This window comes from Sceloporus occidentalis, unplaced genomic scaffold, assembly GCF_023333645.1.
Source record: "Sceloporus occidentalis isolate IW3139 unplaced genomic scaffold, rSceOcc1.0.p SCAF_20, whole genome shotgun sequence".
In the NCBI taxonomy this organism is placed as follows: domain Eukaryota; kingdom Metazoa; phylum Chordata; class Lepidosauria; order Squamata; family Phrynosomatidae; genus Sceloporus; species Sceloporus occidentalis.
In genome coordinates, this window is record NW_028317000.1 from 13,032,915 (window position 1) to 13,060,087 (window position 27,173).

The 27,173-nt window shown below is 45.7% G+C and overlaps 1 protein-coding gene across 1 annotated transcript in view; it reads left to right on the forward strand.

The window, feature by feature from the left end:
- The first annotated feature begins 2,639 nt into the window (after positions 1-2,639).
- The window catches only part of LOC149302054 (cell adhesion molecule 3-like), an 81,623-nt gene continuing 57,089 nt past the window's right edge, over positions 2,640-27,173 (forward strand). The window contains exon 1 of the mRNA XM_089483450.1: positions 2,640-2,999. Coding sequence (XP_089339576.1) covers positions 2,918-2,999 — 82 coding nt within the window. The 5' untranslated portion in view covers positions 2,640-2,917. The remainder of the gene's footprint in view (positions 3,000-27,173) is intronic.

Sequence of the window (27,173 nt, forward strand, 5' to 3'; positions counted from 1 at the left end):
GGGTTTCCTGGCTGAGCCAAGATTTGAACCCTGGTCTCCAGAGGCCAATGCTCCAACCACTAGGCCATACTGGCACAATTAGAACCATGGATCAAGGTGGGGAACAATGCCAATGAGCAGACGCACCACATCCGTTAAAATGCACATAGAATTGGAAAGAACATACTGTACATAACAATTGAAAAGGACAACATGCACAGCAATGGAAACATTAGGAAGGCATGGATGGTCTACCCTTCCAATGTTTGCTGGTCTTATGAGCCCTGCTCATTTCTTCTCCATCTCTCTAGTGGTTTGGCCAGGGAAGGAATGTGTGCGTATTGGAGCCATGGTGAGGCTGAGCAAGTGATGCATGGCTCATGATGTGGAGAACTGGGGAGAAATAATTGCGTTCACCCTTTCTGCAAACACTGGAACGTGAGGTCATGCTGGGAATGGTCAGGAGAGACCAAAGGGAGAGATGCTTGACAGCACATCATTAGCCGAAGGGATACAAGTTACTTTTAAAGCATGCAATGCCCAAATCTCCCCCGCCTTCGCATGACCAGGTGGGCATTGGGATTTTGGAATCATAGAACCCTAGAGTTGGGAGAGACCTCAACGGCCATCCAGTCCAGCCCCATTCTGCCATGCAGGAACTCTCAATCAAAGCATCCCCAGTGACAGATGGCCATCCAGCCTCTGTTTAAAGACCTCCAAAGAAGGAGACTCCACCATTCTCCAAGGCAATATATTTCACTATTGAGCAGCTCTTACTGTCAGGAAGGTCCTCCTAATGTTGAGGTGGAATCTCTTTTCCTCTACTTTGCATCCATTGTTCTGGATCCTGTTCTCTGGAGCAGCAGAAAACAAGCTTGCTGCCTCCTCAGTATGACAACCCTTCTAATACTTAAACAGGGCTATCATAATACCAATCTACCTTCTCTTCTCCAGGCTAAACATCCCCAGCTCCCTAAGTCGCTCCTCATAGGGCTTCATGGTTTCCAAAACCTTCACCATTTTAGTCTCCTTCCTTTGGACACATGGCTCCAGTTTCTCCACATCCTTTTTGAATTGTGGTGCCCAGAACTGGACACAGTATTCCAAGAGAGGCCTGACCAAAACAGAATAGAGTGGCACTATGACTTCCCTTGATCTAGACACTATACTTCTATTGATGCAGCCTAAAATTGCATTGGCCTTGATAGCTGCCGCATCACACTGTGGACTCATGTTCAATTTGTGGTCTACTTGGACTCCTAGAGCCCTTTCACATGTAGTTTCATTCAGCCAGGTGTCCCCAATCCTATATCTGTGCATTTTATTTTTCTGCCCTAAGTGCAGTACCTTATATTTCTCCGCATTGAATTTCATTTTGTTAGCTTTGGCCCAGCTTTCTAGTCTGTCTATTCAGGTCATTTTGAATCTTGATCCTGTCCTCAGGGGTATTAGCTACTCCTCCTAGTTTGGTGCCACCTGCAAATTTGATAAATATGCCCCCAATTTTGTCCTCCAAGTCATTGATAAAGATGTTGAATAGCACTGGGCCCAGGACAGACCCCACTGGTCACTTCTCTCCAGGATGAAAGAGCCATTGCTGAGCACTCTTTGGATTTGGCCAGACAACCAACTACAAATCCATGTAATAGTTACCTTTCTGAATCACTTTCTGAATTCGAATTAAGTGGGAACCATGCCCGTTTAACCCGAATCGCAATCTGGTGTAGTGGGAATTAGGCCCAGGTTTTGATTCCCAGTGAGACCCACTAATTGACCTTGGGCAAGTCACACTCTCTCAGCCTCAGAGGAAGACGACGGCAAAGCTCTTCCGAACAGATCTTGCCAAGAAAGCCAGACCCTTGGATGCATTATTTCCTAAGGGAGACAGTGAAATATCCTCTTGGGCCACTATCCATCCCAGCAAAAGGGTTCTCCTGTATCACCATCAGTTTTCAAAGTTAATACATTATTATTATTATTATCATTATTATTATTACTACTATTGGGAGGGATTATTTCCTGAGTGGGCAAGCAGAGAAATCTCCCTTTCTGCCAGTGTCCATCCCATCAAAAGGCTTTTGTATCACCGTCAGTGTTCAAAATGAATAAAAATGAGGATGCTGATGATTGAAGTAAGAGAAATGCTGGAAACTGCAATGGCCAGATGCATTTGGAGCCATTACAGTATTTCCTAAGGGAGAGCGGTGCAGTTCTTCCTCTTGGGCCACTCTCCATCCCAGCAATGAAGCTGCTCTCAGTATCAGCTGCACCATCATCCCTTTTTTTTGGAGGGGGGGGGGGAGAAGAGATGGAGCTTGGATTGTACCAAACCACCTTGGAGCTGGGGGCGATGGTTGGGTGGGGTAGGGATAACGGATTGGGTGCCACTCTGGGTACCACTTCTGAGGATGCTGGCCAGGGATTGCTGCCAGACCTTGCTCCCTCCTATACCTTCCCTTGGCTCCGTCCTGTAGAGTCAATCCAAGCCATTCCAGGGAGGAGAAGGAAGGGCTTGGGGGTTGGATTTGGATTTATTTTCCTCCACCCCATCCCTCCCTTTCTGTCTGAGCCTCCCCTCTCTTGGCTCTCCAGATGGTTCCTCCCTGATGCTCTATTTAATCCCAGCAACTGCAGCATCTTTTTTCCCTTCGCCTTTTTGAGCCCAGCCAGCAGCAGCAGCAGAAGCAGAAGCATCATCACCTCCTCTTTGGCTTTTGTGCCACTGCAGTGGAGGATCGGAGGCTTAGGATCTGTGGGGAGGAATCCAAAGGGGGGGATCTCCCTTGGACACCCCCTTATTTGCCCCCCCAATTGGGGTGGGGGGTCAAGGAGGACCACCTTTGCAAGGAAAGCAGGCCAAAGAAGCATCCTTCTTCCTTTCCTCCTCACCTTCCTTCCTCCTCTCTCCCCCCTTCCCAACCCCCCAGGACCCCCCAAAATGTCCTCCCTGGCTTGCAACACCTTGATCCTCCTGGGATCCCTCTGGATAGCTGCCACCCGTGGAAATCTCTTGCGTGACCGTGAGTCGAGAAGGCGGCTTGCATTATTTTGGAATGGGATGTGGGGGCTGGCTCTTTTGGGGAGTGTTGGGGGTTGGATTTAAGGGGCTCCCCCTTTTTGGAGGATGGTTTCCCCCCCTAGATCTGGGCAGGGGTTGAAAAGAAGGAGGGGAAAAGGGATGTTTTTGGCAACGATTTTCTATCGGGAGCGACACTTGGGGGTGCGGAGGGTGCGGACCGCACCGGGTGACACTCGAAAAGAAGGGGCGATGCCGCCAGTACCCAAACATTTGGGCTGTGGCGTTGGCTGGCATCCCTTGAAAAGACGAGGCGAGTCCGGGGCGAGGCTCGGTGGGAAGAGTTGATTTCAAAAATTAATTAATAAATATTAAAATGCTATTAAATTTTCTCGGAAACCATCGCCGCTTTCAACCGCTGGGAACCGTGTCGGTGAGGTGGTGCGTATTGTCGTTTTAAAGGTCCGTTTTGGATTTAGCTGGGTGTCTATGGCACAACTCTTTGGGACCTAGGGATACGGGGGGGGGGGAGTAGGATTGGGGAGTAGGAGCAAAAAAGAAGATATTACTAAGGGTTTTGTTTATGGTGCGGTATAAGAAGAGGTCAATATTGGGGGGAATGGCACCGACCCTAGTGGCACCACTCAATTCTCTTTTATGTGTTTCTTTTTGGCTGTGATGCCACAGTTTGGGTCTGTGGGGCTGCAATGTTTTGCTTCGTGGAAGTGGATTCGGGGATGCTCCAAGAAGAAAAAAAGAGGGTAATCCCAGAGGGGGGATAAAGGATTTCTCCTACCTTAGTGCCAAGAGTGCCCCTCAAATGCCCCCCGAAATTGAATGGCCTCCCTTCAAACAAACCCTAGTTTTTGTAAGGAAAAGAAGACCTGAAGCTAGGAAAAAGGGACTGTGCTCCCCTTGGACTGGCACTTGTTGGAAAGGGCATTAGAGGGGGGCAAGGGAAACCCTTCCAAGGGGGGCACAAAGGGGGTACTCCTGGTTTTGTGGATGTGAGTTTTGGAAGCTGCAAAGGATTTTGTTATGTGTGTGGGGAGGGTGGTATAATGTATGCCAACACACCCACCACAGAGGGGGTTGGTTTGGGGAGGGTGGGCAGAGGCAGGAGGGCCAAAGTGGTGGGCACTCCCCATTGCCAGCTAACATCAACAGAGAGTCAGCTGCCGCAGCCACCAACACAAGGCTGGCATGGTGAGGAGGCAGAGAAGGCGGAGGTGGCACTGGCTCATGCCAAGGCGCCCAGAGAGACTGCATTGTGGGCGAGCGAGTGGGCATTTCTTTCTTAGCTATCCTCTGGCTATATTCTCTCCTTTCTCCTCTTCTCAAATGCCAGCAGGGCAGAGCTCTCTTTGGAGGCTGCAGTGCCAGCCAGCCGGAGATGCCAGGGAGGAAAGGAGGAGGAAGGCAGCTGAGGAGTGGCAAGGCTGGCATAAATAAGAACACATGGTTTCCCCCCTCTATTGCAGAGCAATACCAGCTTGGGTTGATTGTTTGGTTTTTTGTGTGGGGCAGCGATATGCACCTCTGTGTTTGTAGGTTGTGTTGCCATTCTGGGGCTGGAGCCCAGGTTGTTGTGTTGTTGCGACACAATGCCCATAATGCCCAGGGATGCTTTTGTTTTGTAACATTGCAAGCGTGGAAGGAAGGGAGGGAGGGAGGGAGGAAGGAAGGAAGGAAGGAAGGAAAGAAAGAGGAGGAAGAGGAGAAGGAAGGAAGGAAGGAAGGAAGGAAGGAAGGAAGGAAGGAAGGAAGAGGAATGGAAAGGGAAGAAAGGAAAGAACGAACAAATAAAGAAAGAGGAAGAGAGAAAGAGAGAGGATGGGTAGAGTAGGGGAAGGAGAAGAGGAAGGAAGGAGAAAGAAAGAAAGAAAGAAAGAAAGAAAGAAAGAAAGAAGAAGGGAAGGGAAGGAAAGGGAAGGGAAGGGAAGGGAAGGGAAGGGAAGGGAAGGGAAGGGAAGGGAAGGGAAGGCCACTGCAGATCTTGACAGTCCAAGTGACCAGTGAAAGCCACAAGGTGGCAAGTAAAGAGGAGGGAGGAGGAGGAATTAATATCTTTCCCCCAAAACAGCACTGAGGTACCAGTGGGCAAAGCCTGTCTGGCAGATGTTGCGGTTGACTTGGAACTGGGCTTTCTTGTGCTTGAGTTTTTTGGCTTCTGCCTGATCCTGGATATGTGTGTTTCTTAAAAGGGGAAGCGGCTGGAGACCTAGAGTCTGAACTTGAATTTGGAGAGGGAACGGAGAAGGAGCTTTATTTGCAGTGCCACCCTGTTGTTGCTGTGCCAAGTCACTTTTGAGTTATGGCGACCCTAAGGCAAACCTATCATGGGGTTTTCTTGGCAAGTTGTTTCAGAGGGGGTTTGCCCTTGCCATCCGCTGAGGTTGAGAATGCGCGACTTGCCAAGGTCACCCAGTGGGGTTTGAACCACTGTGCCACGCTGGCTCTCCCTGTTCTGAATCACCCGAATAATAAGGAGCTAAGAGTAGCCCAGCTAGGTCAGGCCTTTCTAATAGTTTCTCTCAGTGCCCATCTCGATGCCAGCTGACAAAGCAGGGCGTGGAAAGGGCAGTCGCCCTCTCTCACTGCACTTGTTCCATGGCGACTGGACCCCGGAGCTGGGATTCGAAACCTGGTCTCTAGTCATAGTCCAACACTTAAACCATGTCACAACGCTGGATATGGTTTATGTAGTTTAAGAGAGGGAGGGCTGCCACCTTTCACTCTGCGTACCATCTACTAAGTCACTCCCTCCCAGCTTCGTTGGGCATAGATTGCTGAAGGCTGGAACATCTGGCACAGCTGCACTTGGACTGCAGAAGGAGGCAGCTGTCTGTGCCATTGGCTGGTTTAGATGATGCAGGGCACCTGGCCTGGTTTGTGCCTCATCTTTCCAATTCCCTCTTGGCTGGTAATGGGGGATGTACAGTGGGCCCTTGGTATTCTATGGCGTTTGTTTCGAAGTCCACCTCCCCATGGATGCTCAAGTCCCGTATCTAAAATGGCAAAATCATGGTTTGCTTTTTGGAATATATATATATATATATATATATATATATATATGGAATATTTTGAAGCCGTGGATGGTTGGATAGAGAATCCACAGATACAGAGGGCTGACGGTAGTTTAATTCTGACTGTCAGGTTGCAAGCAGGGCATTAGCAGGGCATGCTGCCACCTTATAGCTAGCCAATCTGGTCTACCCTTGAAAAGACTTTTGCAGAGGGCCTTCTTAAGATGATGTTCTTCTCCTCCTGCTTCTTATGGCAAAAGCCTTGTTGGGTAATCCATCCAAAGGCCAATGTCTCTAACCCGGCATCTGTCTCTGCGGTTAGCAACCAAACACCTAGGAAGCAGGACTGGAGTGTGTGTTGTTGTTGTTGTTGTTGTTGTGTGCCTTCAAGTCCTTTCCAACTTACAGCGACCCTAAGGCAAACCAATCCTGGGATTTTCTTAATGAGGAGATGCCAGCTTGCAAAAGATACTCCTCCATACCATCTGAACTAAGAACAAATATGACAAATGCAGGCCTATGACTAACTTCTTCCATTTTTTCTCCTCTCCTGTATGGTTTTTAACACCTTGCCTGATGAAGAAGCCGGTGGAGCTTCGAAAGCTTGCAACATGTATAATGTGCGTTTTGGTTGGCCCAAGAAAAGGGTCACTGCTTGGTGGATTTTGGATTTGCTATATGGCCAACATGGTTCCCCCTGGCTGTTTTATGGCTAGCCTTGTCTTCCATGGATTTCTAGTGCTTTGTGCTTTGGACCCTAGTCCAACACTGGGAGGCCAGGGTTCAAATGGTAGTTCATGCATGGAAACCTCACTGGATGACTTTGGATGAGTCACACTCTCTCAGCCTCAGAGGATGGCAATTGCAACCGCCATTTGAAGAAACATGTCAAGAAAACCCCGCGGTAGGTTCTCTTTAGGGTCGCCCTAAGTTGGAAATGATGTGAAGGGGCAGAACAGCAACAACATGGTGCTTCAACCTACATGCCTAAAAGGCACCAAATTCCATTGGATGCTGGAAGCTAAGCAAGGCCAGCTTTGGATAAGACTTGGATGGGGAACCGCCGATGAATACTGGTAAAATTCATGGAGTCGCCATAAGTCCATAGCCAACTTGAAGGCGCATATATGCACACAGGACGGTGCTTCTATCCACAGATGAGTTTCACTACCGAGGCCTAAAAAAAATGGGCTTTAGCCTTGGGGCCTTCAACGTTTTCCAGACCCAGCACCTCTTTCCAACCTGGGTGCCATATTTGATCAATTACTTTGCATCAGTGATTCCCAAAGTTTGGTCCTTCGGGTCTTTTGGGGCTTCTTCTTTTTCTATAATTTTTTTATTCATTTTCCAGACACATTATCAATACAATTTGTTTGCAAATCCACGATGCATCAATAACACAATACTAAAATACTAAAATATCGTACTATTTTAATATATCAGTATCTCAATAACCTAGTCTTCTTCAGCAAATAATAACCATTATCACTGATCTCTTCTGTTATTCATATCATTCATCGTTGCTCAATATAAGCTATTTTTTAATTCTCTATCAACTCTTTTACTGTTTGTTATATGCATTCCATTTCTTCATTCCTCTTTCATCAATACTTCTCTCCATTCATGTTCCATTCTGTTTTCTTGTGGGTTTATCTCCTATACATCCTTCCCTTATAAAATATTTCCCCTGGTTTTCTTTCCCTATTCTTTCTTTAGCCTTCTTACCTATATTCCTTTCCATTCCTTTCTTTCTTACTTAGCTCCTACTTTAGACTTCAACTCCTAGAACCCTTAGACATCTTGGCCAATAGTCAGGAATTCTGGGAGTTGAAGTCCAAAACATCTGGAGGACCAAAGTTTGGGAACATTGGGAAATCAATGTGCTTATTCATCTCTGAGTTTGTTTCCTTATGCACCCAAAAGGCAAAAAATTGGGTGCAGCAAAGCGTCTCTCTTTGAGTTTTGCAAACAGGGAACTTTGTGTGGATGGGTCACCAGCATTTGCACAAGGCTGTTTGTATAGGTTCCTTGATGCAGCAACATAGTGTGTATGTGATATGCGTATGTGTATGTGTGTGATAGAGAGAGATTACCTGGCAAGAGATGATGCATAGTTGGTTATGCAAGCTTGCTCTGCATTGAGCATTGCTTTGGGATCCAATGTTTTCTCAGATATGGTGACTGGGGGCAGGAGTATGATCCTTTTCTGGAATCTACCACTAGGGATGCATGGATCAGTCCTTTTCTGGTCAGGATAGTCTTTATTTATCACTCTACCCTGTTCCATTTCTCCATTTATCTGCTAGTTTTAAATAGAAAAATCCTGCATGGGACGTCCGATATTGATCTGCAAAGGTATCATCTGAGAAGATCACTCGTCCATTCCATTTTTCCCCCTTCGTTGTATGCGTTTCTGAATATGTTTTATGTAGAGAAAGCATGCATTTCTAAATATGCTTTGTGCATGGAAAGTATGCATCTCTGAATATGTTTCAGGTATAGAACGCACGCATTCTAATAAAAAGTCTGACAAGTGTCACAAAGGCAAAGATGAGAAGAAGGGGACGCCAGAGGTTCCAGATCATTGTCAGAGCAACCGCACGGCTGCGACAACGATCTTCACACGACGCCGGCAAGCCGCCATTAGCAGCCTGGGACGTCGCGCTGACGTGTCTTGTGCGCCGCACTTTTTGTACGTGTCAGACAAGACACATCATGGAAGCGTGCGCCATATGGATGGTGCTGCGTAAAAATGGCGCTGCCCATATGTGATAGGGTTCCAGACACGGCAGATGCTGCGTGCTTCAGAACCGAAGAATTGGCCCCAGGCCACCGCAAACTGGCAGTCTGTATAGGGGCCAAAGTTTGGAAAAGCTCAGAATTGACAGGGCATAGATATAGGATGGTGAACACCTGGCTGAATGAGACTACATGTAAAGGGATCTAGGAGTCCAAGTAGACCACAAGTTGAACATGAGTCAGCAGTGTGATGCGGCAGCTAAAAAGGCCAATGTGATTTTAGGCTGAATCAATAGAAGTATAGTGTCTAGATCAAGAGAAGTAATAGTGCCACTCTATTCTGCTTTGGTCAGGCCCCACTTGGAATATTGTGTCCAGTTCTGGGCAACACAATTCAAAAAGGATGTGGAGAAACTGGAACGTGTCCAAAGGAGGGAGACTAAAATGGTGAAGGGACTGGAAACCATGCTTTATGAGGAAAGACTAAGGGAGCTGGGGCTGTTTAGCCTGAAGAAGAGAAGGTTAAGAGGTGATATGATAGCCCTGTTTAAATATTTGAAGGGATGTCACATTGAGGAGGAAGCAAGCTTGTTTTCTGCTGCTCCAGAGATTAGGACCCAATGGAGCAATGGATGCAAGCTCCAGGAAAAGAGATTCCACCTCAATGTTAGCAGGAACGTCCTGACAGTAAGGGCTGTTCGACAGTGGAGCACACTCCTTCCTCAGAGTATGGTGGAGTCTCCTTCCTTGGAGGTCTTTAAGCAGAGGCTGGTTGGACTGGATGGCATTTGGGGTCTCTTCCAACTTTATAATTCTATGATTCTAGGAGGAACCTCTTGACAGTAAGAGCTGTTCGACACTGAAATATACTGCCTTGGAGAGTGGTAGAGTCTCCTTCTTTGGAGGTCTTTAAGAAGAGGCTGGATGGCCATCTGTCAATGGGGATGCTTTGACTGAGAGTTCCTGCATGGCAGGGAGGTTGGACTGGATGGCCCTTGTTGTCTCTTTCAACTCTATGAGTCTATGATCTATGCTTTGATCCACTCATTAGTTTAGGACTTGAGCATCCATGGATTTTGATATCCACAGTGGGTCCTGGAACCAAACCCTAGCAGATACCAAGGGTCCATGTACTTTTCCTATCCTTCAGTGACCACTAGGCTATAAGGACAGTCCTTTATAACTCCATCGGATGCGAAGATCTCTCCTACCTGGTGCATTATTTCTGTACTGCAGAACGTTCCTGAATTTCCTCTTGACATATTTCTCAGCGTCTCTTTCAAAAAGCATGCACACAGAGCCAAAACCACTAAAGGCAATCCGATTCTGAAGGGCTCTTGTCCCTTCTGTTGGAGGAAAGAGCAAGGTCATGTTGTGCCGTCATGCCGCTATTGATTCCCAAACAAGGAGCTGAATGAGGGAAGCATGGGGTGAAGTGGGTTTTCTTCCAGGCGGGGTCCAGAGGTCAAAGGCAAGAGCCGGAGAGATCAGACAAGGGTCAGACTCAACAGTTGCATAGGACCTGTTTTTCTACTGCATCATCCTCCCAAAAGAAGAGCTATGGCTAAAATGGGTGCATTGGTGTGTTACCCATTTTGTTTTACTGGATACTTTGGAGAGGAGGTGAACAAAGGAGCAAAATATATGCCCAGCATGTCCAGAGAAGAGAAGAGAAGGTTAAGGAGTGACATGATTTGTTGTTGTTGTCATTTCCAACTGATGGTGGTGAATCTATCATAGGATTTTCTTGGCAAGTTTCTTCAGAGGGAGTTTGCCATTGCTATCCATTGAGGCTAAGTCAGTGTGGAAACCCATTGAGTTTACATGGACAATCTTGGATTCGAACCCTGGTCTCCAGCATCACAGTCCAACACTCAAACCACTGGCTCCCAAGGGACTTGAAAGCCATGTTTAAATATTTAAAGGGGTGCCATATTGAGGATGGAGCAAGCTTGATTTCTGCTGCTCCAGAGAACAGGACATGGAGCAGTGGATGCAAGCTACTGGAAAGGAGATTCCACCTAAACTTTAGGAAAAACATTTTGATGATAAGAGCTTTTCTCAACAGTGGAATATGCTGCCTTGGAGAGTGATGGAGTCTCCTGCTTTGGATTGGATTGGATTGGATAGCCTTTGGGTCTCTTCTATGCTTCTGAGATTCTGGGTCTGTACTCACCTGCCTTAATTCTCCACTTGTTTGCTGCCAGTTCTTTCCTTGGACCAGCAGCTGCTTTCATACTATTTGGGACCAGGGCTAGATAGGTGAGATCCTTCTTCCTGGGAATGTATCTCTGGGGTATCAGGAACCATGAATGATAATGTCACAGCCTTGTGTAGCCAGTACTGTATATACTCATGTATAAGTCTAGAAATTTAGGTTAAAAATTGAGCCCAATAACCTGAGTCGACTTATCCACAGGTCAATGTAAGTACAGTGTGCCCACGTCATACGTCAGTGTGCTTTGGGCAGCTTTCAGCATACGCTGAAAGCCACGCGGGGAGGAAGGGGTGGCGTGTCCCATAGGGACTAATGGAACTGCCACGCCGCCGCATGCACGAGCCCCATTCTTTTAAATGGGGCTTGAGCATACTCGGAATTTGCATTACGCGGGGGAGTCCAGAATGGATCCCCCATGTAAAGCAAGGGTGCACTGTAGTGTATTTTAATGTGTGTGTGTGTATGTGTGGTGAAATGCAAGAGTTTAATCTGCCCTGGAAGCACTGACCATAGCCATCCAGCCTTCAGTATGTACACAAATAGTTAGGCCTGCTGAGATTTTGTAAGTTCTTTGGCATTGTTTCTCTTTCCTTTGTCCTTTACATCCTTCATTACATGCTGCTTACGTTTTACCCTCGACTTATCCACGGGTCATATCAAAATCCAGAATTTTGGCCCCAAAACCTGCCCTCGACTTATATATGAGGTCGACTTATAATGTAGTATGTACGGTAGTTTTTGCAGGTACGTGATGACGGCTCTATCTGCACTGCAGAAATGAACCAGGTTGACACCACTTTAACTGCCGTGACTCAGTGCTACAGAGTTCTGGGAAACATAGTTGTTGCGGCGCCCAAGGTCAGAGGAGACCAAATGTTTCGCAAAAACACAGTTCCCAGGAATTGCTGGCAGCGAAAGTGGCGTCAAACTGGATTATTTCTGCAGCCGATGTCAGAAAGCCAACTGAATGAGAGCATTGGGAGCCCTTGCTTCCAATGGGCCCTTGCGCCTTTACCGTAATGCCCTCAAGGGAGATCTCCGCTCCTCTTGCCGCGATTGAATGTTTTCGTGACAAATGCGTCTCCTCCTTGTACTGTGGAGTGGCAACTGTTGGAATGAGGAGCTGTGGTTGGGTTTCACAGCTAAGCAGTGTTTGAGGAGCATCAATTTAACTCTCTGTCTGGCTTGTTATCAGTCTTTCCGATCGTTGCTTATTTGCCTCCCAACCCATATCGCTCCATTTGTCTCTCTCTGGGTTTTTTTGGTTTTCTATCTCTCTCTCTCTGTTGCTTTATCCATCTGCCTTTCCCATTAAGTCGGTACAGACCGTGCCTCAATTAAAGTCAAGTTCTCAAAGTTGCAGGGGAAGAAGCAGAAGAGTGCGCAGAAGAAGAGGCCGCTAAGTTTATCCTTGGCAAGGCCATGTTCTTGGATGGCGCATCGGTAATCCAAATGTTGTTACATCACAACTCTGAGCATTCCTCACCGTTGGCTAGGATGGCTCGGGCTCATGGGAGTTGCAGTCCCATCCAAAAGGCCACACCATGCGCACTTGTGCTTTCGTCTGCTGGAAGCTCAAAAGAGAAAGAGAAGACTTGAGAATAATGCAGAAGAAAAGCTCATTAGGATGTTATGACAGTTGGTTTCCAAAGCATGGGAGCCTGATGCGATTGGCAGTCGTTCAGTACAATTATGTCGGAAGTGAGATTGCGCTGAAATTTAATTTAGGTTCAAACGCTTTCAAACACTAATAATGTAATTGAGTTGAATGGGTTTTACTCCCAGTTCACTAAGTATAATCAGACTTCTGGATCCATGGGTTCTTTATCCATGGATTTAACCATCCACAGATTGAAAATATTGAAAATATTTTTGAATAGCAAGGGCCTCATTCCCACTACCTTTTAAATCGGATTATGAATTGGTTTGGACGACCAAGAGGGAGGCCATGCGCTAGACCCATTTAACCCAAGTCTTTTTGATGCCGATTTTTCCTGCTTCTTTTTTGATAAATCGATCCACGCAATTGAGAACCACATGCGGATCGGAATCGATTTTAAGTTTCCCCTTCGGCCGGCTGGGAGTGAATCATTTTGAATCAATCTGTTCATGAATGGGAACCACAAGTGGATTATTTTAGGGAGGAAACGTGCAATCGGGGCAAATGTATTGGGAACCACACTCCGCTGTCAAATCGATCCATCGATTCAGATCGCACACCGATTTATTTGTAACTGGGAATGGGGCCCTTGATTTTGTCGTTTCAGATAAGGGACACCATTTTACTATGCCACTGTATATAAAAGGACTTGATTATCCCTTGATTTTGGTATCCATGGGGGGTCCTGGAACCAAACCCCAGTGGATACCAAGGACCCACTGTATAGACTGCAGTCTAAGATTTGCTTAAGAGGAGGTCACAGAGCAATAAATGAAACTGACATCTGAATAGACGCTCATAGGATTGTGGTGTAAGACTGGAAGTGCCATAGGGTCACACCATAGGAAGGAATCTCAAAGATCATCTAGTCTCACACTTTGCAAACGCAAGACATTTGCTACTACAGCATACCCAGCAGGTGGACATGCATTTGTTGTTGTTTGTTGTGTGCCTTCAAGTTGTTTCTGACTTACGGCGACCCTATCACAGGGTTTTCTTGGCCAGATTTGTTCCGAAGATTTGCCTTCCTCCGAGAGATGTTTCTTGCCCAAGGCCATGCAAGTTTGCTTTAAAGCAAACAAAGCAGTAGGGATACACTGAGAATGGAGTTGCGTTCCTTTCATAACTGGAATGCATTCGGTTCATTGTTGTTTGCTTTGAAAGAATCAGAGGAAGTCTTCTAACTAAGGAGCAAGCATGCAAGAGCATCACCCCCATAAAAATAGGTCCAAAAGTGTGCATTGCCCCACCATTCAGGATACAAAGAGTCTGAAACTTGAAAATATAGATGTTGCAGAAAGTGAAGTAGAAACACTTGGCTCTCTAAGGGCTTTATCGCACCAAGATGTATAACACAAATAAACGGTGCCAATTCGATTATTGCTTTGCTTCTATCGCACGGCGGTGTGTTTCTCTCGTAGGTGTATTGCTGGACTCGTGTTACTTGTGGCATGAAACTGTGAATTGCCACAATGTCGCTTCCCAGTGACCATTTTTCAAGTGTGTAATAATTCAGTCCTCTGCAATAGCAATATTGTGATCATTGTGTGATGCTGGTAGGTGTGTTTTTCCATTCTTTCTCTTGCAGACGCCATTCAACATGTGCACGCATGTGCAAAGTGACATAGAAGAGATTGCTATGGTTAGTTGTGCGATAAACCAAGAAAGCGTTGCGCCGCTTTCATTCCAGTGCTTTTGCAAAGGCGCAATATCGCTCGATCTTAAAACAGTATGTTTCTGTCTGCTCAAATACTGCTATATTAACCATTTGTTTGTGCTATACAGTGCGACCTTGCTATCCGCTGGGGTTTGGTTCCAGAATCTCTTGCGGATAACAAAATCCGCGGATGCTCAAGTCCCATTAAATATAATGGCCGAGCAAAATGGTGTCCCTTATACAAAATGGGAAAATCGAGGTTTGCAATTTGGAATTTATACTTTTGGGGGATATTTTCAAGCCGTGGATGCTTGAATCCGTGGATAAAATCAGTGGATAAAGAGACCTGACTGTAAATCATTGTGTGATAATGCCCTAGGCCCAGGGCACTGAGTGTTGAGCTCTTAGAAATGGATTCGAATTGCTGGAAACAAGTCAGAGGCAACAAAGATGCTGTACATTTGCCTTTTCCCTATCCCATTGGATTTCACCACCTTCTCTATGCAATGGCCCTGCGTTTCCTTGTTCTCCCTCTTGCTTCAAACATAGCCAACCCCCTTTTTATTATTTTAACCTCCTTGGTAAGCCCGTCCTGACTTTCTCCCTGCAAATCCCGGCTATTCATTTGTATTCCTCTTGGGCGATTTTCTCCTCCTTCCTTTGTTGCAGACATCTCTTTTCAGTCTGAAAAGTCCTTTGTGCATCCCCCTCTGGATTCTGTAGATGCTTCGTACTTCCTCACTGGAGTTGCTTGCGATGGCGACTTCAATATTTCACCTTTACGAAACTCCCACCCATCACGAATTTCCCCATCCGTTGAGCCTTTCTGACCATTGGATCTCACCCTGTGTTTTTCCAAGCTTATTGAAATCGGGGTTTAAAAAGTGCAAAGCGTAAAGTGCGCGTCTGACACGTTTCCTCCATATAACAAATGCCAGAATGTGGTTACTATTACTGGACGATCCAACAACTTCCACCCTTTTGACCCCGTTCATTTCTGTCAGTGAGGATCAAAGCCCAAATAGCTGATCCTCTTGTTGCTTCCAGAACCTTCTGGATGATGAAATGGTCTGGGAGACAAGAGAGGATTTGTTCTCGTTTTGGGCAGAGTTTGATGTCTAACAAATATCGGAGCGCTTAAAGTCGCTCGCGACTACTACAGCTCTCCTTTCGAAAGTTTGGTCATTTGTTCTTGGAGAGCATCATCCAAGACTTCAGTCTGGCTTGGAGGTCTTGGAGCTCCATGATGATATCACAGTTGTGTTGCCCCCCCTTTACTTTTTCATTTGAATGTCACCCCGGTTTCCATGCTTTTGAGTCAGTGGTTTCCAAACTTCAATAAGTGTTTTGGATTTGAACACCCAGAAGCCCCAGCCAATTTGGCCAATGGTCAGGAATTCTGGAAGCTGAAGTCCAAAACTCCTGGAGGACCAAAGTTTAGGAACTACAGTGGGCCCTTGTTTCCGCTGGGGTTTGGTTGCAGGATCCAAATAAAATCAGTGGATGCTCAAGTCTCATTATATGCAATGGCAAATCCAGGTTTGCGTATTGGAATTTATATATTTTGGGGAATATTTTCAAGCCATGAATGCTTGAATCTGTGGATATGGAGGGCCAACTGTACTGCTTTACGTTGGATATCTCCTCATGGGTATACACATCCCTGGCATATAATGCCACCCCACCTTTTGTCATGTTTGGTCTATTCCTTTGGGATAGTATGTAGAGAGATCTTGTGGCACCTTTGAGACTAACTAAAAGCAAGAAATTGACAGCATGAGTTTTTGTAGGCTTCTGTCTACTTCCTCAGATGCATTTGGAAGTAGACTGAAGTCTCCAAAAACTGATGCTGCCATTTTCTTTCTTCCAGTGAGTCTCAAAGGTGCTCCAAGATCTCTCTGCAAACTGATTCTACAGACTAACACAGCTGCATCTTTGAATTCTACCTTTGGAATAGGCTATACTTCTCTGTTTCGTTGTTATCATTGTGTGCCTTCAGGTCATTTCTGACTTATGGTGATGTTAAGGTGAGCCTATGATGGAGATTTCTTGGCAAGATCGTTTCAGAGGGAGGTTGCCTTTGCAATCTCTGAGGCTGAGAGAGTGTTGCTTGGTTAAGGTCACCCAGTGGGTTTTCATGGTCCAGCAGGGCTTTGAATTCATAGAATCATAGAATCGTAGAGCTGGAAGAGACCGCAAGGGCCATCCAGTCCAACCCCTTTATTCTGCCATGCAGGAACTCTCAGTTCAAGCATCCCCATTGACAGATGGCCATCCAGCCTCTGCTTAAAGACCTCCAAGAATTGTGGTCTCCAGAGTCATAGGTTGCATCTACACTGTAGAAATAATGTACTGTAGTTTGACATCACTTAAGACCTGTCTTGAGATTTGTAGTTTAGCAAGGTCTTCCGCCTTCCCTACCAAAGAGTGCTGGTGCCTCGCCAAACTACAAATCCCAGGATTTGGTAGCATGGAGTCATGGCAGTTAAAGTGGTGCTGACCTGCATTATTATTGCGGGTCATAGTCTGAGGCGCAAACCACTGCACAGGTTTGCGCTGGCTTCCTCATATCCCTCTGTTATGGATGGGATGAGCCTCATGGTTGGGAACAATACTCTGTTTATACATTCCAGTCCGGAGGCTGATCCCATTGGGTTTCAGTGATAACTGTGTGCATGTGTGTTGTGTGCCTTCAAGTCATTTCCAGAGGAGGCTTGCTGTTGCCTTCCCCTTGAGGCTGAGAGTGTGCGACTTGCTGCCATAAGTCAGGAACAACCGGAAGACACACCATAACAACAAATCCCAAATCGCCCGCAGAGTGTCATGACTTAGAGATCCACAAAGTCCCAGTCCGGCGCATGTACCTCCACACCGCTGAGTTTTAATCAGTTAGACTATTACTAAAGCAAGAGTTCTGCAAAGGAAAATCATGTTTCCTTTGGGTACGCGCTCGACAAAGTTAACCCTCTTTTAAATCCTATCGATTTAAGTGGAGGAGTTAAGTCCATCCTTAAATCTTCCCATCCTTAAATCTTCCCTGTTTGCAAGCAGCTCTTGGGGATTGAAAGTGATAGGTTTTTTGGGGCTGGTTGCTGTCCTTTCTGTTCCGATGATGCATTGATGTGTCATAGGAGCACTGCGTCTTTAGAAATGTTCCCGGAGGGACAGCGGTGTTAGTCCGTTGCAGCAAAAGGAAAACCACAAAGGAGGATTTTTAGTACCTTGAAGACATATACTTACTTTTAACACTTTGAACAGATGCCTAAATAAGGATCGGAAAATCTGTCACACTTCTCCTTCCTGATGCATTCAGATTGTTTTAAATCTGAGTTCTTTCCACCTGGAATGTAAAGAAATCTGTGCATTTTGGTAGATCAGTCGGAAACAAGTTGGAATCCCTCCTCGTTTGCATTGGCCACATTCAGTAGGTGCATCTGTTGAAAGCATGGATAAGATCATATTGTGCCTGCCTGCTATACTGTTAAAGATGAAGAGCTTTATAGGAGGAGGAAATAGGATTTGGCCATCCAAATTGAGCAGTAATGTGGCTGAATACATAGGTATTTAAAGGCTTTAAGCTTTAAGATTTAAATACCTGGCTTTGGATGGATGAATCTGTCAGTTTTCTTGCATTCGGGTGATTCGAACCCATATTATTTCCTTTTGGAGTAGGAAGACATTTGCCAATTTTGGTAACTTATTGTAATGAAATGAAACCTAACTGAATTTTTCACCAATCCTGAATATGGATATACACTTGTCCCTCCATATTTGCTAGGGTTAGGGGCACAAGACCCCCATGAATATGGAAAAACCGCAAATAACAACAACACCATGTTTTTACCCAAGAGGGTACCTCTCTAGGAATCTCTAGGTCCTCCACTGCAACTTTATGGTCAACATCTCCCAGAAAGTGACCATAGAGTTGTGCAGGAAGGGACCTACAAAGGCCTAGCGGAGTGTTCTCTCTAGGAATCTCTAGGTCCTCCACTGCAACTTTTAGTTAAAGCTGACCACAGAGTTGCACTGGAGGACCTAGAGATTCCTAGAGAGGAACATATTAATCAAATCCCTGGATAATCAAATATCAAGGTGCCTGGGGCTAGGTTAGCCTCCACTTCTCGGAGGACGTTCTCCATAGCTGCCCCAGCCCTTTGGAATGCGCTGCCCACAGAGCTCCGCTCGTCTACTACCCTGGCCCAATTTAGGAAGGACCTTAAAACCTTCCTATTCCAACAGGCATTCCCCGAATAAACATCCTGTGGGCCTCCCTCCTCTTTCGTGGCCAAGAGGTTGGGCTATGGGGCTTTTTTACTGTTGGTTTATGTGTATCTTATTTAATGTGTATTTTAATTTGTTGTATTTTAAAGTGTTGTAAGCCGCCCTGATCGGAGGAAGGGCGGCATATAAATAAAAAGTTTATTTATTTATTATATTAAAGCCGCAAATACGGAGGGATGTGTGTATTTGAAATATTTGGAAAAAATGGCCAAAAATGCTTTTTGAGTGTTGAGAATCTGCAACCTGGTGTTTATTCTGTGCACAATGTGAGTGTGGTTATTTTGTGCATAAAGCATTTTATGAGCTAGAAACAAAAATAAGGAATACTATTAGTGGGCATTAGGAGTGGGCACAGTCTGGTTGCTGAGGGCCAGGCTATTGCCTAAGGATGCCAATTTCGAACTATGAATTTCCCAGTAACAGATAGATGCCATTAACTGTTGCAACCCATAAAGTGGCTCTTAGCCCTCCTTCTTTAAACGTTATTCAAGGAATCCTCTTTCAGAGCAGGCCTGTGCGTTGGAACGCATTACCATATTGCAGACAAAGGGCAACAGATTAAATAAAGATCTTGAGTTTCCAGGTATCTCCCTCCCTCCATCTACTCACTGGTTAATGTCTTTTCGGGTCTTGATGAGATTTAAACTGTCAGTTTTGCAAACTGGAATGGGCAAAGGAGACGAGACGGGAGGGTGGGCATCGCCCGCGCCAGTCCTTAAGAGTCAGCCAGTATTAAGGAACGCTCTGCTAACAGGCAATTGTGGGCTGCAGCAGCTGAATATCTCTAGGACGCTTTGTCAGAGGAAAAGAAAAAAAGACCCCAAGATCATCCCAGATGTATCTAAAAAGATGAGGTTTTGGACTCTTCTCTAGACTAGAAAGATGGACCAAAGCTATCAAAAATGAAATGGACAGATATAGAATGGCTTGGCAAAAGTACATGTCAAAGGGATCTAGGAGGCATAGGCTTCATTCCCACTACCTTTTAAACCGGATCGCAAATTGGTTTGTACCGGTTTAAATGGTCATGGTTCCCACTTGAACTCAATCGATGAAGCGATTCGGAGAGAGGGGGTCATGCGCTACAACCATTTAACCCGCGTCTTTTGGATGCTGATGTTTTCCATGTCTTTCTGGATAAATCGATTCTGCGCAGTGTGTACCAAATGCGGATCAGAATCAATTTAAGTTTGCCCTTCGGCCGGCTGGAGCGGGTCCATTTTGAACCGATTCATTTGTGAATGTGAACCACAAGTGGGTTATTTTACAGGGGGAAAATGTGATCGGGACAAATGTAGTGGGAACCATGCTCCGCTGTCGAATCGATCCATCAATTCGAATCGCAAACCAATTTATTTGTAAGTGGGAATGAGGCCTTAGTAGACCACAAGTTGAACATGAGTCAACAGTGTGATGTGGCAGCTAAAAACTCAATGAGATCCTAGGTTGCATCAATGATGTATAGTGTCTGAGCAAATGCTCTGGTGGAGGCTTGATATGATAGCCCTGTTTAAGTATTTGAAGGGGTGTCACACTGAGGATGGGGCAAGCTTGTTTTCTGCTGCTCCAGAGAATAGGATCCAGAACAATGGATGCAAGCGACAGGAAAAGAGATTCCACCTCAACATTAGGAAGAACGTCCTGACAGTAAGAGCTGTTTGACAGTGGAAGATGCTCCCTAGGAGGGTGATGGAGTCTCCTTCCTATTTAAACAGAGGCTGGATGGCCATCTGACAGGGATGCTTTGATTGTGAGTTCCTGCATGGCAGAAAGAGGTTGGACTGGATGGTCCTTGGGGTCTCTTCCAACTCTATGATTCTATGAGGCAGGTTCGAGGTGTGTGGCAGTTGTGGATCCATGGTGGCAGGTGCGCATGTAAACACGCATCCATCGCCACATGGTCCCAGAGACCTATATTAGAACCTGGATCAGGAGAGCATGGGCTTGGTGGGGGGCCAGATCAGGGACGTAGCCAAGGGGGGGTTCTTGGGGTCCAGACCCCCCCTTCCATTAGAAAAATGAATGGTGTGTGCTGCTGCGCCGCCACACCCAAGCCCCATTATAATGGTGGCACTTAGTCTGGACCCCCCCCCCTTCCTAAAATCCTAGCTACGTCCCTGGCCAGATTCAAAGGGAAAGCTCCTAAGAAAGGAGTATGAAGAGAGTAGCTTCTCCAGTTTTGGCTCAGCAGAAGATGGGCCATGTTCAGTATCTCTCCCCACCCTTCCCTTTTCATTTTCAGCAATAGGAAATCTGTATTTGGTTGGCGGGTAGCCACTGTGGGGAGCCTGACATTCAGTTAGCTGTTCTTATGAGACTTTCGAGAGAGCTGTTTTTTCCCATCACCGGCACAGCAGCCTTGGTTGTTCTCTGGAGGAAGGACAGGTAGCGCCCTTCTAGACATTTCCAAGTACTATTTTTCCCCTGGAACATGAGGCCTGTAGTGGTATTACCGAGCGGCAGGAGTGGAAATCATGTACTTTTTTTGTGTGCGCTTGGGGTCTGCTGTGATGAGAACCTCCAGCCCATAAATCTGAAGGTGTTGCGCTCTTAGTAAAACAAAGGTTCAGAAGACAGGGTTGACCTTTCGGCGAAGGCCATAGTGTGCACTTGCCCCTTTCGTACCTGATCAACCTCTAGGATTATCAATGAAAACCGGCAATAGCTGTCTCTCTTGCAAAGGGCACTGTCCCTGTCACGTCTCCTTGCATTCTTCAATGTCTAGGGATCATGGAGGCTGAAATGTTGGCAACGGTGTGTTTTTTATTCAAAGGGCAGAATGCGGATCGTTTTGGCAGGAACCGGGGGCAGACGCGAGCATGTTTCTGCACAATCTACTTTCTGAAAACCAGGAACGTGGAAGCCATCTGGTGCAAAAGTCATGCACTTAGAATGGAACTGTTTTGGCCCGGGGGGTTATTTTGAACACCAGAATGAAAAAAGATTCACAGTTCTCCTGCATAAGCATTTACTATTTTTGGTGGGATTTGGGGCTATGCGGCCATGTTCTGGAAGAGTTCCTGATGTTTCACCAGCATTTGTGGCTTTGGCATCTTCAGAGAATGCTGGCATGGAAGAGAGTGCAGTATATATATATACTGCACTCTCTTCCATGCCAGCATTCTCTGAAGATGCCAGCCGCAGATATATATACACTGTGTGACACTGAGTAGGGAGAAATATATATATATATATATGGCATTCTTTGAAGATGCCAGCCACAGATGCGGGTGAAACGTCAGGAATAAACTCTTCTAGAACATGGCCACATACCCCGAAAAGCCCACAGAAAGCTATGGATGCCGGCCCTGAAAGCCTCCGACTTCAGATTGGATCTGTTGATGCCTCCGCAAACCCCCCTCCGACACGTATCTGCTCATTCCAAGCGAAAGAGCAATTTTCTTGGCTCCGGGCGATGGCCTGGTATCCTCGCTCGGAGTAATGACAATCTGCAGAGATCTTTTCCCACCGTTTCCCCAGAGTCATCAGTTTCTCAGCCGAACTTGTTTGCTATAGAGAATTGAGTTTTGTAATGGTGGGACCTACATGCTCTGACATTCACATTCGCCAGATGGATGAGGAGCTGGATGAAGCAGCTGCTTTGTATTTATTTCTTTGTTTCCAGCTCCCCCAAATCCCTCCACCTTTTTCCCTTGTCTGTTTTGGGCCCCATTCCCACTACCTTTTAAATCGGATTGTGAATCGGTTTGAACCAGTTCAACAAACCTGATTCCCATTCAATCCAAATCGCTAAAGGGATTCAAGGGGAGGGGCATGCACTAGTCCCATTTAACCCGCATCTTTTGGACACTGATTTTATCTACTTCTTTTTCAATAAATCAAATCCGCACAAGTGTGAACCACATGCGGATCGGAATCGATTCAAATTTCCCCTTCGGCAGGCTGGAACCCAATCATTTTGAATACTCAATTATAAGTCGACCACATGGGCAGGTTTTGGGGCCAAAATTATGGATTTTGATATGACCCATGGATTAGTCGAGGGTAAAACTTAGGAGCATATAGCAAAGGATCTAAAGGATGAAGGAAAGCAAAGCAATGTCAAAGAGTGTACAAAGTTCCAGCAGACATAACTCTTTGTGTTCATTCTTAAAGTTGGACGGATGGGAGAGTTCGGTGCTTTCAGGGCAGAATATACTCTTGCCTTTCAGCAGGGAATCTTTCCTTCTTTTAAATAAGAGTTAAGATGCAGAACTTACATTGACCCATGGTTTTGGGGGTCAATTTTTTGACCTACATTTCTAGACTTACGCATGAGTATATAAGTATTTTTTAAATACATATATATAAATTCTAATAGCAAACTTTGATCCCCCCCCCCAAATATTATCTAAAGAACACCATTTTACTACTCATATGGGACTTAGGCATCCATAGATTTTGGTCTCCTGGAACCAAACTCCAGCAGATATCAAGGGCCCACTCTAAAAAGGAGGAAAGAACGTCAATAAATAAATGAATAAATATGCAATAAACAAATATTTAAAAGTTAGAATAGATTGTGACTCCATATTCCACTATTGGGGGGGAAATGCATATAATAGTCCAAACAGTTTTGCAGCAACAGATGTGAAAGCCCAACGTTTAATTGGAATAAGATTGATGACCATGGATTTCCACAATAGAGATCCATAATAAAACAAGGGCCAGACGTGTTTCAGTGCTGTCGTCTTCTTCTTCTTCTTCTTCTTCTTCTTCTTCTTCTTCTTCTTCTTCGGTGGCCAATATTAAATGTCTTTTAATTGTCTCTTACCAAGCTAAGGCAAAGACATCGGTGCAGAAATCCTTACAGAATAAGAGCAAATATGCCTCTTGTCTTGACTATCCACAGCCTTTGTTTGCTTGGAATACAGTTATCCTTCAGACTGTGCACTTCTCCAAATTCTGTAATGCAGTTCCTTTGGTCTCAAAGAGACGCATGGGAAGGAAGCGGGAGGCCAGAGATACAAAAAGCCGGCTTCTTTTTTGGATTGCAGCCCAGAATCCAGCCAGTGTCATCGAAAAAAGATAGGTTTTCCAAGCTTTGGAGAAGACGGATCCAAAAACGCAGACCGGGGAGACCATATGCGATGCAAATGTAACTCCCATTTGGGAGTTGCAACTCAAAAAGAGAAGTTTGCCAAGCTTTGGGGGAAGATGAATTTAAAAACTACAGATGGGAAGAGAATGTATGTGCTGTAAATGTAACTTGTGCGTGTGTTGGTGTGTGTGTGCAAAACATGGGACGGGAACAGATTGGTGACTGCAATTGTACAAAACGGAGAGGGACCAGAAATAGACTCATCTCTCAATCGCTGCTCACATGGATAGCTCTTTCCCTGTGATTCATATCTCTAGGATAAATGTTGGTTTTCCTTTAGCCGCTCTACTAAAATGCTGGGAGGTTCTCCTACAAGGATGCATGGAGCTTTTCCTTCCATGGACTTCTTGTATATGTAAGGATTGTCCCATCGGCTGTGTGCAATTGGTGCCCTGGAAATAGTTTCACATTGGTATGTTGCACATAGGTGCATTGGGAAAGTGAACTTAGGCCTGGTACAGATGGACGGGAAGTGCCGTAACTGGGCCGAAATTAGGGTTTGGGGGTGCATAGCGGTGGTGGCGCCATCATGGAGGCCTCTGGTCCAAGCGCCACGCAGCATCCGCACGTCACAAGACAGGAAGTGGCATCATGGTGGCGCTCTTTCCTCTTTGCAGTGCTGCAGAAAAGAAGCAGCTCTAGGCCGCTTCTTTTTGGCAGCGCTTTGGTGTTGCAGCTTGCGGCTGCTGCAAGAAAGAGGTTGGCAGCATTGGCCTTCGTAGACTTAAGTCTACTTCCTCGGATGCATTTGGACTTAGGTAGACTTACAACGTATGAAAGATGCAATTTTTATTAGACGTACATTGTCACATAGCAACGTCTGCTTGGGTGGATTTTGGGAAAATTAGACCTTCTCATTTGGCAGGGAAAGCTGAGACCGAGATGTGAAACGCTAGCTAGTGATACACCATGCAAAAGCTATTTAATTGTTTTAGGGATGAAGTTGCCTTCCTTTAGATTAGAGATTAGCAACCTGGTGCCCTGCAAATGCTTTGGGTTACGGTCCCATTAGCCCCAAACAAACATTGACCGTTGATGTAGAGAGATCTTGTAGACCCTTTGAAACTAACTTTGAAGCAAATCCATGGAAAAGAAGCAGTTTATCACCAGCCCATTGCCATTCATATGAACATCCATATTCAGAGACAGTGTACCTTGGAATAGCAGTACATTATCGGGGGAGATCTATTTCCATTATGCCCTGTTTGTGAATTATTTGGAAGCACTGGCCAACATTGGAAACAGGGTGCTGGGCTATCTGTATAGATCTTGTTTGGGTAGCACTTTGGCTTCGTCCGCACTGCAGAAATCACCCAGTTTGACACTGCTTTAACCGCCATGGCTCAATATTGTGAAACTCTGGGAACTGTAGTTGTTTGGCATGGGATACGATGACCAGTAGGGTTTCAAAAAGGAATGTATCTCCTACCCTGTCTCTTTTTATCACCCTTTCTGAGCAACGTAAAGGGGGTTTCAACTCTATAGTCCACAACCCATTTCAGAAATAATCCAGTTGGAGACCACTTTAACTGCTCTGGCTCAGTGCTAGGGAATTCTAGGACTTGTAGTTTGTGGTAGCACCAGAGCTCTCTGATGGAGAAGGCGGCATGAGAGTTCCTGCATGGCAAGGGGTTGGACTGGATGGCCCTTGTGATCCCTTCCAATGCTATGATTCTGTCTCACAAAACGACAGATCCTGAATTCTTGAGCATTGAGCCAGGACAGTTATAGCGGTCTCAAAGTGGATTGTTTCTGCAATGTGTTTGGACCCTATGGCTCTTTCAACTCTATGGCTTTATGAAATCTCACTATTTGGATTCAGGCAGGCTTGTTCCTCCACGCCGTTCGCCGTTGGAAAGGTGAAAGAGCTGAATTGCCTGATGTGGTCCCTAGTCAATTCCAGCCTCCCCGAGATGGATGGCGGTGTTAGGTCTGGTTTGCAGTAATGGGAGTCACAATGCAGCACTTATCTAGGGGAGTGTCAGCAGAATCAGATTAAAATGATGCATGGAAGGAAGGAAGTTTCTTCTCCACGGCAGCGCTGATTTTCTTTCCACTTGTTGTTGGTTAATAGTATACCTGCATCCGTCCCCAAAGACCCTCGACATCCCCAGGATATAAGAATATGAGATGAAGAATGAGGCAGAAGAGTCTTGGGTGGATGGTGCCATTTCAGGCAACCGTGATGGGAGTTTGGAGGCAGGTCATTGTAGGATGCTCTCCCATTTTCTGCACGTATCCGTTTGCTCCTCTTTTGGGAATGAGGGTGAATTTAATTTGGTCTGTGTTTTTCAGTGAACAGACCCAACTCATATTTCTCAGACAAATCTGCAGAATGGAACCCAGGCATCCATTCCAATGTTCACTTCTTTGGATGTTATGATGCGGCTTTGGTCGCAAATGACTGTGCTTAAAACGGACGGTGGAAAAGTTGCTTACGAAAATGTAAATGTATATACAGTAGCTCCTCCGTTTTCGTGAAAATGGAAAATTGCTGATATTCCAGCCCCGTTGGCTTGAATATTTTGTTCCCTTCCATTTGCTGCCCGCAAACGGGTGAGGGACGCGGATTCGAAGTCTGCAAAAATGGAGGGGCAACTGTATGTGTAGAAAAGTTGCATGCATCAAAGGCATGTATATGGGAAAGTGGCATAAAGGCACATGGACTTAAAGAAAACCATATAAAAGTTTTACATGGAGCCAGTGTGGAAAAGTGGTCTGAGTGTTGTTTTTAAATGGAGGAAAACTGAAAAGTGTTATAAACCTCTTTGGTATACTGAGGTATAACAGGGCATTCGGAAGTCCCTTCCAGCCCTATGGTTTAGCGTTTATCATTTTAATCCAAACTTGGACATTCCCTAGAAAGTTGCAGTGTTCAAAATAAAGACTGCATCACTTTATACTGCAGGTGTGGCCAGAATGGCATAGTGGTTTAAGTCGTTGGACTACACATCTGGAGACCAGCGTTCAATTCCAAGCTCAGGCATGACCTCTGGCAAGTCGCACTCATGCTCAAGGGAAAGCAATGGTAATCGTGCCAAGATAACCCCATGATAGGTTCGCCTTCGGGTTTGCCGTAAGCCAGAAATGACTTGAAAGCACACAACGACAACAGCAAAGATTTTGAGAAGAACTTGTAAAAGTCCAGCTTTGGACTTCTCCTTTCGGTGGCTGGATCTTTCAAGAAAGGTAGTCCAAAACAATCTTGGGCTTGACACTGGGATAGGGATGTATGTGCCTATGTATGGAAGAGCTTACTGTTTCCCATCCTTAGTCGTAGAATCGTAGTGTTGAAACAGACCTCAATGGCCGTCCAGTCCAACCCATTCTGCCATGCAGGAACTTACAATCAAAGCACCCCCAACAGATGGCCATCCAACCTCTGTTTAAAAAACTCCAAAGAACTAGACTCCACCATCATCCGAGGGAGTATATTCCACTGTCCAACAGCTCTTACCATCAGGATGTTCTTCCTAATGTTGAGGTGGAATCTCTT